Source organism: Hippopotamus amphibius, chromosome 6 (genome assembly GCF_030028045.1).
Source record: "Hippopotamus amphibius kiboko isolate mHipAmp2 chromosome 6, mHipAmp2.hap2, whole genome shotgun sequence".
In the NCBI taxonomy this organism is placed as follows: Eukaryota; Metazoa; Chordata; class Mammalia; order Artiodactyla; family Hippopotamidae; genus Hippopotamus; species Hippopotamus amphibius.
Genome location: NC_080191.1, coordinates 90,688,940 through 90,706,465, shown reverse-complemented (window position 1 = coordinate 90,706,465; position 17,526 = coordinate 90,688,940). Strand labels below are relative to the sequence as shown.

Genomic DNA, 17,526 nt, shown 5'->3' with positions numbered 1-17,526 from the left:
CTTAACTGCAAGTTTCCTGAATCCCCTGCTGTACTCTCCTAGAGTCTGAGCCAGCCCCGAGATGGGGGGTAGGAGGTGGGAGGTGGGGGGACAGGCGCAAACTGAAGCAGGATGTGTGGATTGGCGGCCGGAGCTTCCCTGCCTGGCTGGGCAGCTTCAGCCTGGCTATCCCATCCCCCTCACAGCAGCACAACTGTGCCTGCCACACAACTGAACTTTTAGGGCTCTGAGCATGGAGGTCTCTCACAGCAGTTTGCTGTGATGTTTAGAATTATACTCGATATGACACATTGAAGAATAAGTATTGATTTATGGAAGACGCATAACTCGAGACACTGAGCAGCACTGCTTTCCTGGTTTTCCCCACAGCCCCCTCTTTCAAGGCCCCACTTAGACCGTGTGTTTGCAGGTGTTGTTTGTTCCTGCCTAGGGGTTCTTGAAGCTTTAGTAGAAGATGCTGGTGTGATGGGAAGATTCAAAGGAGGCTGTATTCCACTAAGACTCTTATCAATCTTGCTTATAAGGAGAGGCTGGGGTAGGGGAAGCTGGTCAGGGAAGTTACAGGAGGAGGTAAAAGCATGCAGTGCCGTGCGGGGCTCTCTTGGGGATGACGTGCAGTACAGAACCACCTTCCTGCTGTCCATGAAGTTGAGTTTGTGGCATTGGCTGCAAGGAGGACAGTAGAGGAATCATTTTGGTCCAGCTGTACTTGGGAAGGAGAGAACAAGCCTGCCATGCTCCACGTGCTCCCTCCCACCCTGCAGGGTGTGTGATGTGGAGGAAATCCAGACAGTCCCAGGCAAGCTGGGGATTAAAGAGGGAGAGTGCAGACCTGGAAGTACCATCACACCGGCTGCAGCCCCTGTGGGGAGCACTCAGGAGACTGTGGCTCCCTCTAGGCAGTTCCATGACTCGCCCAGTGGTAAGGGTATCATCAGTCACAAGGTACAGGGAGGTATGTAAGCTGATAGACTTAGAACATTGAACACTCCTTATTGTTCCACTGGACGTGGGGCCATTTCACCCCTCAAATTTCTCTTTGGCACTGGAGCTGGTGTATCTGCCTTGTGGTACTCCCAAAGGTCTTAGTCAAGTGGGAGGTACAGAGAGAGAAGCTGAAAGACAGAGCCTCTTTCTTGAGTTATGAACCTAAACTCACTTGATTGGATTGCATTTAGCACAAAACAGACAGGGGGATTCGAGTTAGTAAATTAAAGCAACTCTAAACATAAAGCTGTATTTTTGTAGCACTGAATTTTAGTACTATCCTATTTGTAAAATATAATGTCATATACGGGGGGAAAGAAGAGAGTGGACGCCTCCATTATTACACAGATTTCATTTCACTTTCCCAAAAGGAAACTGGCTCAGTTAAATCCGTGGACAGCATGAGCTGAACCTCACCTTGTTCACAGTAGACTCCGGTGGTTCCCAGGGGACAGTGACAGGTGTATCCATGAGGCAATGGGACACAAGTTGCCCCTTTGCTGCAGTGGTGTGGAGGGACATGCTCAGGGTCACAGGTGGAAACTGTCTCCGTGCAGAAGGCTCCTTTCCACCCACTAGGACAGTTACAGCTGCAGGATGAGAAAGAAGGCAGCGTGAGCTGAGCACTTGATCAGAGATGGACATATACCCGTGTATCATCCTGACATTAACTTGGCAGTTTTGCCTGAAGTTCCAAGATAGAAAAGATGTTGTGTATGAATCAGTTGTGACTTAAACTACCAAGATTCACATTGTCAAAGGAAAGAGCTGATAACTGGTTATGGACTCCACATTAAGGATTTTCAAAGGCTCAGCATGTGGAAGCCAAAAGAAAATTTTATGAGAATCATTTCTTTGTACAAAACAGCGTTGAAAGTCCCTCTCCCCACCCCACCTCACCATCCGGGGGAAGGCTGTAGACAGAGTTGCTGCCTCCTGACCTAAGCCTGAAAAAAAGAAGTTTAGCTTCTTCTTCTTCTTCTTTTTTTTTTTTTTTTTTTGGCTGCTTTGGGTCTTCATTGCTGTGCATGGGCTTTCTCTAGTTGCATCCAGCAGGGGCTTGTCTTCATTGTGCTGGGTGGGCTTCTGATGGCAGTGGCTTATCTTGTTGCGGAGCTTGGGCTGTAGGTGTGCGGGCTTCAGTAGTTGTGGCTCACGGGCTCTAGAGGCTCAGTAGTTGTGGTGCACAGGTTTAGTTGCTCCATGGCATGTGGGATCTTCCCAGACCAGGGATTGAACCCATGTCCCCTGCATTGGCAGGCAGATTCCTAACCACTGTGCCACCAGGGAAGTCCAGAAGTTCAGCTTCTATGTGTTCCCTGATACTGGGGAACACACAAGCCCAGCTCCAGGGGCTGCAGAAGGAGCTGCCAACCCCTCCAGAGGTGAGGCCAATGGTAGAGAACCAGGAGGGGGGTTGTGGCACTCTGAGTCAGGATCAGCTTGGAGACATATAAAAGAGATCTTGCCCAGAGAGTATCCTGGTATCTGAAGGGACCTTGGCAGTAAGAGGCAATTAGTTTACAGCTGGAGCAGAAGCTGAGGAGTAAAGGGCAGTACCCAGTCCGAAGAGTGACCTTGTCTTGGTTTAGACAGTGACATTAGGAGGAGCCCAACAGGGGAGTCTCTGATGGACCCACCTTACCTTTGTAAGGTTGCCAGATAAAATGCAGGGCACCTACTTAAATTTAAATGCCGGATGAACAATACATGATTTTTTAGTATAAGTATATTCCAGTCAATATTTGAATTTCAGCTAAGCAATATTTGAGATATATTAAGAAGTTATTTGTTGTTTATCTGGAATTCAAATTTATCTGGATGTTCTGTACTTTTCCCCCTAAATGTGGCAACCTTACAATAAGCCACATGAAAGAAAGGTTAGCTTTAAATCCCTGCCCGACCCAGAGAACACCAAACTGTCAGGTAAACAGTATGAGTCAAGGAGGCCATTTGAGGATGGGGTGAGTGCAGTCAGAAGACACTGGACCAGGCAAGGAGACCAGCAGGAGATCACACCTCTGCCTGAGACCTTTCCCTCATATGACGAGCCCTGGCTGGGTTTAGGGTAATAGCCTCGAAGAGGAAAGTGTACTAGTCTTTTGAAATGGACCCTTTGAATAAATGGGTGCATTTTTAAATTAAAGAGTTTATTAGTTAAGTTGAAACAGAAAGTTCAACCCACCTCCCCATGTTTTAATTCAGGATCAAGAAAAGGATGACTCCATGAAATATGGCATGGGAATTTTGATAGGGATTGCATTAAATTTGTAGGTTGCTTTGGGTGGTATGGGCATTTTAACAGTATTAATTCTTCTAATCCAAGAGCACGGATATCTTTCCATTTCTTTGTATCATCTTCCATTTCCTTTATCATGTTATAGAGTTTTCAGTGTAAGGATATTTCACTTCCTTGGTTAAGTTTATTCCTGGGTACTCTATTAGTTTTGATGCAGTTTTAAATGGGATTGTATTTTTACTTTTCTGATAGTTCATTATTAGTGTATCAAAATACCCACAAAACTAAAACAAATAATCCTAAAACTGTTAAAGCAATTCCAAGCTGCTAAAGCAATCTTGAGAAAAAAGAGCAATGCTGGAGGTATCACCTTTGATCACAAAGCTACAGTAACCAAAACAGTGTGGCACTGGCACAAAAACAGACATGTAGGTCACTGGAAGAGAATAGAGAGCTCAGAAATAAACTCATGCACCTGTGGTCAATTCATCTCTGACAAAAGAGGCAAGAATGTACAATGGAGAGTCAGTCTCTCCAGTAACTGATGCTGGTAAAACTGGACAGCTACATGTAAAAGAATGAAATTAGAACATTTCCTCAGGCCATATAAAAATAAACTTAAAATAGATTAAAGACCTAAATGTAAGACCTGAAGCCATAAAACTCATGGAAGAGAATGTAGGCAGAATACTCTTTGATGTAAATCATAGCAACATTTTTTGGGATATGTCTCCTAAGGTGAAAGACATAGAAGCAAAAATAAACAAATGGGACCTAATTAAGCATAAAAGCTTCTGCACAGCAAAGGAAACAATAGACAATAGACAAAAATGGAAAGACAACACATGGAGTGGGACAAAATATTTGCAAGTGGTATGACTGACTAGGGGTTAATATCCAAAATATATAAACAGCTCATACAACTCAATATCAAAAAAGCAAACAACCCAATCAAAAAATGGGCAGATGACCTAAATGTCTTCCAAAGACAACATACAGATTGCTAATAGGCACATGAAAAGATGCTCAGAATCATTAGTTATTAGAGAAATGCAAATCAAAAGCACAATGAGATATAATGTCACAACTGTCAGAATAGCTGTTAGCAAAAAGACGACAAAGAACACGTGTTGGGGAGGATGTGGAGAAAAGGGAGCCTTTGTGCACTGTTGGTGAGAAGGTAAATTGGTGCAGCCACTATGGAAAACAGTGTGGAGTTTCCTCAAAAACCTAAAAATAGAACTACTATATGATCCAGCAATTCCAATGCTGGGTATACATATATATATATATATATATATATATATATATATATATATATATATATATATATCTGGAAAAAAACAAAAACACTAATTTGAAAAGATATTTGCACCCCAATGTTCACAGCAGCACTATTCACAACAGACCAGATATGGAAGCAACCCAAGTGCCCGTCAACAGATGACTGATAATGTTTTTCCTTTTACATTTAAGTCTTAATTCTTCTGAAGTTACTTTTTGTGTTTGCTATGGGGCAAAGATTCAATTACAATTTTCCACATGAATAACTTTTTATTGACTAGTCCATCCTTTTCCACTGATGAACCAAGTCCATTTACGTGTGGTTCTGTGCCCCTCCATCCTGTTCACTACCCTGTTGGTCTGAGCTTGTGTCTTAATTGTGTCTTAATTTCTCTTGCTTTATAGTAGGTCTTGATATCTAGGATAGCAAGTTCTGCTACCTTGCTTTTCTGTTCGGGGTTATCTTGGCTATTCTTAGCCAAGGATCTTTCACTTATTTTCCGATCAACTAGTCCCAAGTTCACGATAGGCAAAGTTTCTTCCTTGCTTCTTGCTGTAAAATGGGGTTTATTTTTCATTTTTTCTTACATTGAGGGTGTGACTCTTAGGGGCCCGAGGCCTATGAGGAGTCTCCTTTTAAACTCCCCACGTACGGCAGTCCTTTTCTTCTAGGTCTGGTCCACTGTAGCCTGTGCAGCCCTCAAAGATAAGTGTACACAATTTCCAGGTTTTAGAAGGAATTCACAGCAGAGGCCAACTCTGACCACTATTTTCTAGACTCTTGTTTTCATTTCATATTGTTTTCACTTCAAGTAACAGTGTTCTGAAAATATACACTTTACATTTTATTCAGATTTTACTATCTTCATTTTGAAATATCATTCAGTATATATAATTTTCCATACTTTCACAAACAGAACTCCCTATCAATAAACTTTTTTTAAAGAAATAAAACATATTTAGAAACATCTTTCTATATTTATTAACTTCTCTTCTACGACTTCATATGTAATGGTTTAATATTATTTCATTGAATTGATGAAATATACTTTATTCTCACAGTCACTCAACACTGTGATAAAACTCTTGTAACTAACTCTTTCTGCATAACTATGATAATTTTCTCAAGATAAATTCAAATATTATCATGACTTCTAGGCTTCTTAATACGTACATATTCCAACCTGCCCTCCATAATAATTGTACTAATTTACATTACTATGATCAGTTTATGAGGATACCCTGAAATAATAGATTTGTATATAATTGTATATAATTTGTATATAATTGAAAATATGGAACATTTTTACAGGTTTCTTGTTTATTACTGACCCAATAATTATTATTTTATTTTATTTTATTTTATTAAAATAAAAATGTCAGTGTCTGCCTACACATATTTATCAAGAATGTATTCATTTTGGGCAGAAGACCTAAATGGACATTTCTCCAAAGAAGACATACAGCTGGCCAATAGGCACATGAAAAGATGCTCAACATCACTAATTATTAGAGCAATACTATAATGAGGTATCACCTCACACTGGTTAGAATGGCCATCATTAAAAAGCACACAAACAATCAGTGCTGGAGAGGGTGTGGAGAAAAGGGAACCCTCCTACACTTTTGCTGGGAATGTAAGTTGGTGCAGCCACTATGGTGAACAGTATGGAGGTTCCTCAAAAACTGAAAATAGAGTTGCCATATGATCCAGCAATCCCAGACCTGGGTGTACATCTGGAGAAAACTCTAATTAGAAAAGATACATGCACCCTAATGTCCATTGCAGCACTATTTACAATAGCCAAGACATCAAAACAACCTAAATGTCCATCAACAGATGAATGGATAAAGAAGTGGTGTATGTACACAATGGAATATTACTCTGCCATAAAAAAGAGTGAAATAATGCCATTTGCAGCAACATGGATGGACATAGAGATTAACCTACTAACTGAAGTCAGAAAGACAAATACCATACGATATCACCTATACGTGGACTCTAAAATATGACACAAATGAACTTATCTAAGAAACAGAAACAGACTCACAGACATAGAGAACAGACTTGTAGTTACCAAGGGTGAGGGAGGGGTGAGGGAGGGATGGATTGGGAGGTTGGGTTTAGTAGATGCAAACTATTATATATAGGATGGATAAACAACAAGGTCCTACTGTATAGCACAGGGAACTATATTGAATAACCTGTGACAAACCACAATGGAAAAGAATGTGAAAAAGAATATATACATATATGTATAACTGAATCACTGTGCTGTACACAAGAAACTAACACAGTATTGTAAAGTATACTTCAATAAAATAAAGAAAAAGAACATATTTCAGATTCCTATATTTTCCTTTATTGTTTGGCAGTCTAATAAAATTTGTTTCACCGAACTTTATTTCTCTCTCCCTGTCTCCACATGTATATGTACATACATATCTATTTAGCACTGTCTGCTATGTGCGTAGCATAGGTGCTACTGGGCCACTACTGGGCCGCCTACCCTGAGGGACCACGTGAGTGGGACCTGGAGACCAGACTGGGAAGAGCTCCTGGGATGAGAACATCATTAACATCACCACCACGTGTGCACCAGCACACTTAGACTCTGGTTTTAGGAGGAATTTAAAATGAAAATTCTATACAATTTGGAACTTAGAGGCGGAGGCTTAAGGCACACACATAGAAAAATAAAGAATAAACAGAAGTCTCTGAGGGCTATTGGCGTTTCATTAAATAGGGTGTTTAGACTGTCTTACCAATTCCATGAGAGAAATCTCGCTAACGTCCTTACCTTTTACAATGATGATTGCGCCATCTAGTGGTTCATTTTTATTTGCTTGAAAAAAAGAAAGCTGAGAACAAAATTAGTCTCACTGCCTTTTAGGCAGACATGGAAATGGTTAAAATATTTCTTTCACTATTAAGTAGATCTTAAATCACATTAAGCATAATATAACTATTTGAAAACCATCTTTTGTTTTCTAACCTTTGAAATTAATTCATTGACATGTTCCTTTAACCACATGTTTACTACTCTTCCCTGAGGAAGAGTGGGTTTGGAGAGGTGTGTGTGTGAGGTGGGGTGTCTACATAGTGGGAAAAGCAGGAAAAAACAAGGAGAGGTTGATACTCACTCCTTTAAAGAATATTTGTTGTTATTGTTCTTTTACATGCTAAGCGCCTGCCACTGTGCTTAGCAATGCGCCTTCCACAACACGTGAGGCCCCATTCTTGGCCTCATAGACTTTCTGTTTTGGGGGTCAGATTAGTAAGCAGACAGTTTTTTAAAATTTTATTTATTTATTTATTTTATTATTATTTCTTTTGGCTGCATTGGGTCTTTGTTGCTGCCCGCGGGCTTTCTCTAGTTGCGGTGAGCTGGGGCCACTCTTCCTTGTGGTGCACAGGCTTCTTATTGTGGTGGCTTTTCTTCTTGTGAAGCATAGGCTCTAGGGACGTGGGTTTCAATAGTGGCAGCACGTGGGCTCCATAGTTGTGGCACCTGTGGCTTAGTTGCCCACGTGGGATCGTCTCAGACCAGCGATCAAACCGGTGTCCCCTGCGTTGGCAGGCAGATTCTTAACCACTGCACCACCAGGCAAATCCAGTAAGCAGATAATTTTAACACCACGTGACAAGTGCTAAAACGAATACTGTTGGAGCCCACTGGAAGGACACCCACGCAGGCTTAGTGAGTAGCTCAGGGAAGGCTGCTCAAGTGCGATCTGCGGAGGAGAGGGAGCACGTGGAGGGGGAGGGCGGGAGAAGCGTAGGCAGGAGGAGACTGCGTCGGGGGCTGCGGGGAGCTGGGGAGGTGGTTCAGATGTAAGGGACACGCAGACGGCACAGGCTGCGGGAATGACGTGGAAGATGAGCTGTATTGGAGAGTATTGACCCGGTGTGTGTAGCGTGGCCCCCTAATAAACTCTCTAGGGATGTACCTTCACTCTTAGTAGGCTCTTGCTGAATTTTTGCCCCTAGACCATTGGTTGGTGAGTCTCGGCACCATACAGTTTGCTCTGTGGGCCGTACAGACTCTGTCAGGATACCTCAGATTTGTCAACTGCTGAAAGCAGCCACAGATAGCCCACAAATGAGTGGATGTGGCTCTATCTTGATTTTATTCAAAAAACCAGGTGGGGGCCCAGAGTTGGCGCGTGGGCCATGGCGTGCTGACCCTGCACTAGATCAGAGATTCCATGGGAGGAGACGTCACGGCTGTCTGCTCTCTGTTGCGGGCCCAGGATCCAAAGCGGTTCCTGGCCTGCTGGCATTTTTCATTGAACTTTCGGGGAGTAAATTAACAAGGGAACGACTGAGTCATGACTGGTTTAGGGAAACGGCTGGATACAAATACGCCTAGACAGGGAGATGGCTCTGAGGATGGAAAGGCTGATATGGGCGTGAGAAGCACTTGGTAGGTGTGTTGGTACCGGGACAAAAGTTTCCAGAAACTGTACACGTTTACCGCAGCTCAACTGTGCCAGGCACCCTGCTCAACACGTTGGATGTGTGGGCTTATTCCGTGCTTCGGCAGCCCTCCTGGGGGGCGGGGGCTCTTCTCATCCTCATTTTATGGAGCAGGGACGCGAGGGTAGAGCAAATGACATAGCTGGTGATGAGCGAGGGGGCCCGCTGCAGCTGCCACCCTACGTCTCTCATCTCATGGACATCTGGGGTTTCAGGATTAAATGAGTGAAAGAATATGGTGCCAGTATTGGGAATAGGGATATTTGGAGAAGAATATAGCTTAATGGGAAAATATAAAAATCTACTGTAGTTACACTGAGTTGGAGGTGATAAAAGGTCTTTTTTTCCTCCCTTTAAGTACCTAGTGACCTGGCTCTTGAACTTGGTGAATATTGAGAACGTAACACAGATTTGTGAATTAATCGGAGCAGCAGATAAAGGGCTAAAGCATCGCTATACAATAGCTAAGAGTATTAAAAGAAAAACAACTGAGGAATCATTGATAGTATACATAAAACTGTTTTCTTATCTCAAGTACAACCCCAAATTGTTAGCTATCCTCAGTTAATACAGAAAGAACAGTTTGTAGATTCTTCTACCTCTAAACATGGAGAGTTGATAACACAGAAGAAAATGTTAGTCTTTTAATTTTATTTTATAGCCACACCACATGGCATTTGAGATCTTATTTCCCTGACCAGAGATGGAGCGGGTACCACCTGTGTTGGAAGCATGGAGTCTTAACCACTGGACCCCCAGGGAAGCCCCTGTTAGTCCTTTTAGAAATGTGGGTAACAGCTGGTCACACTGGCATTCGAGAGTTGAGTATTGGAGTATTTTACCAATATAGTTAATTATTTTACATCTGTGAATTTAGAATGAAACCAATTTAACTTTCTAAATTGCAGTTAAATTTGTCTTTGTCAATTTTTATAGCTGAGAAACATCTATGGATTAATTTTTTCTTGTTATAATATATAGACAACATGAAGAATTTAGATTTCTTGTAATTAGACAATTCTAAGACTTCTGAAGTTTAGGATAAACATTGACATGTAAAAATTAATTGGAAGTGAGATGATGGAAGGTTTAATATTCTTTGTTTTAGTATCACTTAAATATCATCTACTTGCTCACTAATTATTCACCACACAATGGATGCATTGCCCCACTCTATTTTATAATAGGGTGAATACAAAACAGAAAACATAGTATTGTCCCTAAGGACTTTATGATAATTTATTGATAATACTGCATTTGTATTATGTATCTATACATATATATGATATATGTAAAATATACTGTTCAAAGTTTATTTGGGTCTCACCTTAGTGCCAGGCACCATTTAAGTACTTTATATGTAGTAGCTCATTTCATTCTCATATTTACTCAGTGAGATAAATGCAATTATTAGTCCTTAGTGTGCAGTTGAGAAACAGAGATTTAGGGAAGTATAAGCCCTGCAATCTCTATTTTTTCAGTTTACCTGTCATAGAGATTCTGGTTGCCTTGGATAAGAGAAAGCCTTTATACATATTGAGGCTGATGAGGGAAAAGTTTTAGAATCTTTATCGTGAGATGAGAGCAAGAAGTGCAAGTTCTTGGAGAAGATTCACCTTGAGCTAGATCTGTAAGAAATGTATTGGTACCAGATTTGTGAGTTTTCTATGCATAAGGAAAATCACATATACAGCACCTAGGATGAAATCTATGTGCTGTGATAATAAAGCCATATGAATAATGGAATAAACGCATGTTGCTTAGCAATGGAGGAGCACATGGCCTGAAGGAGTCCACTTCTGCACACATGGCATACTTCTTCGTGATTTAAAGGCAAGGAGAAACGTAGCTGAATCTCCTCCTCTTTAGACCATTTGTTGTGTGTATGGTTTCATCACATCACTTTGCTTTCCTTTATAACTTATTTCCATGTGAATAATAAGTTGGGAGAATAAGGGAAGTATGATATGATGGATATCATTTTCCCTGCCAAAATTTACTGGACATCAAAATGACAGGCTCAAAATTTGAACCTTTAAAAATATACTAACAAGCACTAAAACAAATGGGCCTCCCTGTACGCTGGCATGTGGTCATGTCAGGGCTCAACATACTTACAGGGAGGGTGGTTTCCATCGCTCTACCTGCTGATGTTTCCCTATGGCCTTCGTTTCTCTGTTGGTGAGATCGCTTACCAGACTCTTTGATGACACCTCATGGAGTAAGAAGGATGAGATGAAATTACTCTTTACACACTAATAAAAGATGGGCAGCCATCTGCGGGTCAGTCCTAACACTTCTGTTCTTCAGGTGTAAGCACCTGAATATTGTATTAACAGCTGGACTCAATTCCTGTTAGAGAGGAAATTGTCTTTGGGAAACTTAGGTGAGCTGCTTGGAGTAGATGGTGGACCCTAGTTGCACTGGTGTGACCATAAAACTGTACTATAAAAAGGAAATAGCTAAACTGCTCTGTCCAAGGCCAGGAGGGAAATTTGGTTTATTCTAACCTAGAGAGTTATTTGGAACAAAATGGAGCAATGACAAGAAGACAAAGAGATGGGGTGGAATGGCCATGTCTTTGCTGCTGTGGTGGGATGATCAAAACATAAGCTGAGAGTTGTTTAGGTGGGTATAAACCTTTCTCTCCCATATCTGCATGCATCCCGACCTCTGCACCAGCATAAACAGTCTGATCCATCTCAAAGTGTGAGTGGCCTTGTTAATTTAGGAGAAACCAAAGAGGCTGATTGTCACTTTTAGGCATACGTGGTCCGGAGTAGAGACTGTATGGGTGGAAGCAGGACCATGGAGCCAGAGAAAGCTTTGAGAACATTCACCTTCCTCCTGGAATCTGCATTAATCTTGGAAAGGTCTTTGGACTTTCGTAGTATATGTAGATCTCAAGGGTCTTGTAGAAAGTGAATGACATCTGAGTTACACAAAAACCAGGAGAGAAAAGTAATTCCGCTGAAACCACAGTAATAAGGAAGCTTGATAAAATCCACATTGAGGGCTTCCCTGGTGGCAGAGTGGTTAAGAATCCGCCTGCCAATGCAGGGCACACGGGTTTGACCCCTGTTCTGAGAAGATCCCACAGGCTGCGGAACATCTAAGCCCATGTGCCACAGCTACTGAGCCTGGGCTCTAGAGCCCCAAGCCACAACTGCTGAAGGCCGCACGCCTAGAGCCCATGCTCCGCAAAAATGGGAAGCCACCACAATCAAAAACCCGCGCACCACAACGAAGAGTAGCCCCCGTTCACTGCAACTAGAGAAAGCCTGTGCACAGCAATGAAGACCCAATGCAGCCGAAAATAAAATGAAATAAATAAATAATAAAATAAATCTTAAAAAAAAATCTACACTGAATCCTTACTTTTGATTCTTATTTTCTAGCTACTTCAATAATAGAGGAACAGAAAGTATGAATTTAATTTATAATTTATATCCTTCAGATACATTTTTCATAGGTGGCACCAAATAGTGGATTTACATTGTTTTGGCAGCTAAGAACTGAAGATAGGGAAAGACTGGAATGAAACGTTCCCCAATTGTAAAGGTAGTTATCTATAGCAGGTGGGATCATGAATATATTTTTTGATTTTATACTTTATGAATTTTACAAATTAGACAAAATGTGAATTATGTGTGCTATTGTTTTTTTATTCAAATGTGTACAAAAGTAGAAAAAAATAGTATCAGTGAACCTCCTTGAACCCACTGCCCAGCTTCAAGTTATCAGTTTTCAGCTCTTTAGTTTCATTGTTGCTTTCTTCTCTCTATTTTTTTTTTTTTCCAAAATCTTTAGGAGCAAGTCCTACTTTATCTGTAAATACCACAGTGTGTGTCAATAACAGATAAGAAACTGAAAAAAATAAAACCACAATACTATTATCAAATCCAACATTAAGACTAATTCCTGTCATCTAATTTTTGGGTGCAGTTAATTATGATTGTCTCAAAAAAGTGTTTTTTTGACAGTTCGTCATGACCCAAATAAGGTCCATAAATGCACCCGCACAGTACGTGTCTTAAGGCTTGTCATTGAGATAAAAATTCTCCCTCTGCATTTCTTTCCACACATGCTATTTTTCATCACTTGTCCAGTAGAATTTTCCAGTCTGGATTTGGCTGTTTATATCTTTATAATGTCACTTAGCTTGTTTTCCTCCGTTGCCCATATTTTTCATACACTTATATTGATAGATAGAGAGGCTTTTTAGATTCACATGAGGGTTGCTCTGTAGGTGGGACTGTGTAGTTCTAACTACATCACATCAGAGGCACAATGTTTGTTCTACATTTAATTATTTCATGACTGATCAGCTGGTTCAAGTGGCATTAGCTTGAACCAATCATATAGTTTTCTATCAATCTTTCACTAAGTAGTTCAAACAGCCGCTATTTCCTCGGTGGTTACAAAATGGTGATTTTTCTCATTTCTGTTATTTATCCTGCACTATTAGCTCAGATCTGTTAAAAACCAGTCCTCGTCAACTATCTGGCTAGTTAATTTAGTGTTAGTTATCTATTGCTGCACTATAAATTACCTCGGAGCTTAATGGCTTAAAGCAATAATAAATATTTATTACAATGACTCATATGTCACTGTGTTTTCAGGTTTTGTCATCTGCAAACTCATCCTTTACACCCCTGCACCAGGGACTATATGAAATACAATCTGGCTCTTATTGAAACCATTCAGTGGACGCGATCGTTTGCCACTTAATAATTTAAGGAAAGCAGAAGTGACGATGACTTTTGACCTAGCTTTGGAAGTCATAAACTGTCATTTCTATAAGATGTTATTATTTGCACAGCTATGCCCTTCTCAGGTGGGAGGAGACTGCAGTAGGATGTGTCTACCAAGAGGTAAGAATCCCCTGTGGGCCACTTGGAAGCTGGCTACCATTCTCTGCAATACAGTCTTGATAGGAAAGGAAGGTTGAACACTTTCTCATCAAACTTCAGAATAAGTGAGTGGTGCACTAACAACCTCCATGGGGGACAAGGTTCTTTTCCTCCCTTGATGGGGGTGGGTGGGTGGAGTATCATAACAACCGTGTGTATTTACATACTGACATGTTTGAAGCCATCACAGACATTATTCTGTGTGTTCTGAAATCATCCCATCTTGGTCAGTGGGAAGCTCCTTAGGTTGCCCCTGTCTTCATTTCAAATGGCCCCAGTAGTCTTTGATAAGTCTTGCTTGCAGACACAAAAAGACGTCTAGGCTCATTTTGTCCACTTAGTTTTCCTGGGTCTCTCCCATGTATACATGCTATTAAACTTTTGTTTGACTTTCTTCTACTTAAAAAAAAAGACATCTAGGCTCATAGCATGCATTTCCTACCCCAGACTTGAATATCCAAGTCTCCGGGAAGTCCTGATTTATTTTTAGTGGAAAATGGCATTTGGAGATGACAATTTTGACACTAGAGCTATTCATTCCTGCTGGGCTGTTATTGTTTCTAGATTTCTTTACATAGTGAGGGAATGTTTTTAGAAAGAGAAAATTAAGTCATGAATTCATGTGCTATTTCTAGTTCCAATTAAAGATGAAAAGATTTTTACTTTTATTTTATGTCTACATCTCTTTTCTCTTATGCTGAAAATCTTGGTTCCTAATGGTATTAACACAATGACTAATTTTGTTTATATCCATGCATCCATGCATCCATGCATCCACCCATGCATCCACCCATCCATGCATCCACCCATCCAAGCATCCAAGCATCCATCCATCCATCTATGCATCCATCCATCCATCCATGCATCTGTCCATCTAGCCATCTAGATTCTTGCTCTCTAGTTGTTTTTAGCTACAGTTCCGAAATAACAATACCAGTGCTACCACTAATATCAAGACCATAGGATGCAGTTTAGAATATCATTATGATTCTTTTTGTCCTTAGAGTATAACCCACGGTACAACCAAAATACTTTAAAAAAATCAATTGAATTAAATCTCTACTTGGTTATGCCACCAACTTGAAATAGAGTTAAATTCACTTATTTTCTTTCAATGTTTAAGAATTATTCTTTCTTTCTTTCTTTTTTTTTGATTTACCAGGTGAAACACTTACCTGGTCCCAAATAAAAACTATAAAGCAAATTGCATTTTTAAAAGCCTAGCTTTCATCGCCATCACTTCCCCTTGTTCTCTTCCTCATTCTATAGGTAACTATAATTTTTTTCTGTAATCTTCCTTTTTGTCTTAAAAATATGAGTGTATGTGTATGTGTTATGTATACCTATCTGTATGTATTTATATCTATATCTATCATTCCCTTCTTACGTGTTTCTTTACCCTGCTTTTTTCACTTAATATACCCTGAGGATCACTCCATAGCAACAGATAAGGATTCTTCATTTACAGCTGCAGAGGCCTCCATTGCCAGCTTTACAAACCAGATGATGAACATATTTTGCTTTAACAAATAGAGTTTGCTCTAGTAGACTGCAGGGTCTGCTTCTCTACAGCCTCACCACTACATGAGTCAATTTTTTTTTTTTTTTAGCTCTTTGGTGCTCTCATAGGTAAGACATACTATTGGTTTTAACTTGGAATCCCTAGAAAACATAGACTAAAAGCAATTCCAAGGAAATAGGGAACACTTTGCCAACTAAGCAAGCATGAGGGAAAAGCAAAGTGAGGGCAAAGGAGGGGAAACTAACTCAGGGTCATGAGTTACCAAGCAGGCTGCACCCAGGGGAGTGTTTCCCCAGAGGCTGGATAGGGTGATACAGTTTATTCGAGTACACTGCAGGGAAGAAAGTATAGCAGGAGTAGATGACACCCGGTCATGGTACACCTTGCCTGACAGATGAAAGGATTTACACTGCGTTGCTTTGGCAATGAAAGACAAAGAGTATTTGAGTGGGAAAGTGATAGGAGCCCACAGGCTTTTAGGAGGAGACAGCTGGATTGGAGCAGGGAGGGTTTAGGGAACAGGTCACTAGGTGGCAAACAATCACGTGGTCCAGCAGGGTGTGTGGAAAATGGACCTAAGCACTATTGCATGACAGACACAGAAGCAAGGAATTCTTAACTGGAGAGTTTGGGGGTCCCTGTGATCTAGGGAGTTTGTAAACCTCTAAAATTTTATGTAAATTTTTGTGTCCTAAGTATGTTCATTGCTCAGGAGAAAGGATTTTTAGATGTCACCTGATTCTTAAAGGCATCTGTGAGCCAATAGTTTTGAAACCCTGGGTCAGTGAGATTTTGTGTTCACTGATCAGTTTATGTTGTAAATATGCCTCATGTACACATAGTATAAATCTCTGATGATTCCACTTTTACGCCCACATTCTCTGAATTCTATTGTACTTACTGTCTGTGCTGCTCATTTTTACATCTAACTTGTTTTTTTAAGATTTGCTTTTCCTACACTGTGCTTTTCTTAAAGGAATACATTGCATATCGCCCTCAGTCACAGTCAAAATATGACTTTAAGGTTAAGCAAAGTGCAACTTAAATGAAGTAGAATCTGCTTAATAAAATATTGTACCAAACACATGTAGATGTAGGGCTAAATTAGAACTAAAGAAATCATTTTTTTCCCCCCAAACCTTGGCTACCTACTACAACAGAAATAGTTTACTGTTTTTTCTGTTGAAATGGAGTCCATCCCAGGAGCATACAGGCCTCACACGAACTCTGCCTTATCATCCTCTATTCAAATGCAGCTGGGTCTGTGTGTGCTGATGTACTTGGAGCAGGAAAGCATGGCTTTGCTCTGCTTGCTGGACCCCAGCGCCCAGTCCAGCCTCATCGAGACCCAACCCTCCTTACTTGGCACCAAACAATGTCTCCTACCCACAGCTGGGAGGCACAGGACTACAGGGGAGCATTCTGAGTTCTTTAAGAAAATTTTTATACCATTAAGCTGTGCATTGTTGAGACATTTTGACCACCTTTCAGATTTAACTTTTAAAATTGATTCCAAACACTGTGAAATTTATGCCTCTGGGTTAGGACTTGCCTCTTGAGCATTTTAAAAATATTTTATCATGTAGGTTAGTTATTTTTCAGGAAAAGGTTGAACTTCAGTTTCAACCTAGAAATTCAATTTAACAGTACTCTGCTTTGGGTGAAAAAGTATAGAGTCATATAAAATTGAGAGCTTGGGACTAGGTAAAGGATAGAGGAAAACTTCTTAAACACTGCTGAAAAGCATATTACAAAACCACATCTTTTTCTTTTAAAAAGAGGATTCTTTTTAAAGGATTGAGATTAGAACAGAATTGCCAAAACTCCCAAAAGGAATAGAATTCTTCTTAAACTTCTGCTATTTCTGAAGCTGAATGTCTGTGAGTGGAAACATTAGTATTTTTAAATAGCTCGATGAGGTATGGTTTACATACCATACATTCACCTCTTTGAAGTTCAGGGAACCATAATTTTAATAAGTCATTATATCACAGTTGCAAGAACTATTTCTGACCCTACCTTACAGTAATGCTTCCCATGTAGTTAGCATACTAAATATTTTGCTGTGATATCAAACATTGGTCACAATTCTGATGAGAAA

At 40.4% G+C, this 17,526-nt stretch overlaps 1 protein-coding gene across 1 annotated transcript in view; it reads right to left on the bottom strand.

Annotated features, from left to right (window-relative positions):
• The window catches only part of EYS (eyes shut homolog), a 1,676,468-nt gene that overhangs the window by 55,197 nt on the left and 1,603,745 nt on the right, over positions 1–17,526 (bottom strand). Inside the window, exon 41 of the mRNA XM_057737776.1 lies at positions 1,405–1,577. Within this exon, the coding sequence (XP_057593759.1) occupies positions 1,405–1,577 (173 nt within the window). The remainder of the gene's footprint in view (positions 1–1,404; positions 1,578–17,526) is intronic.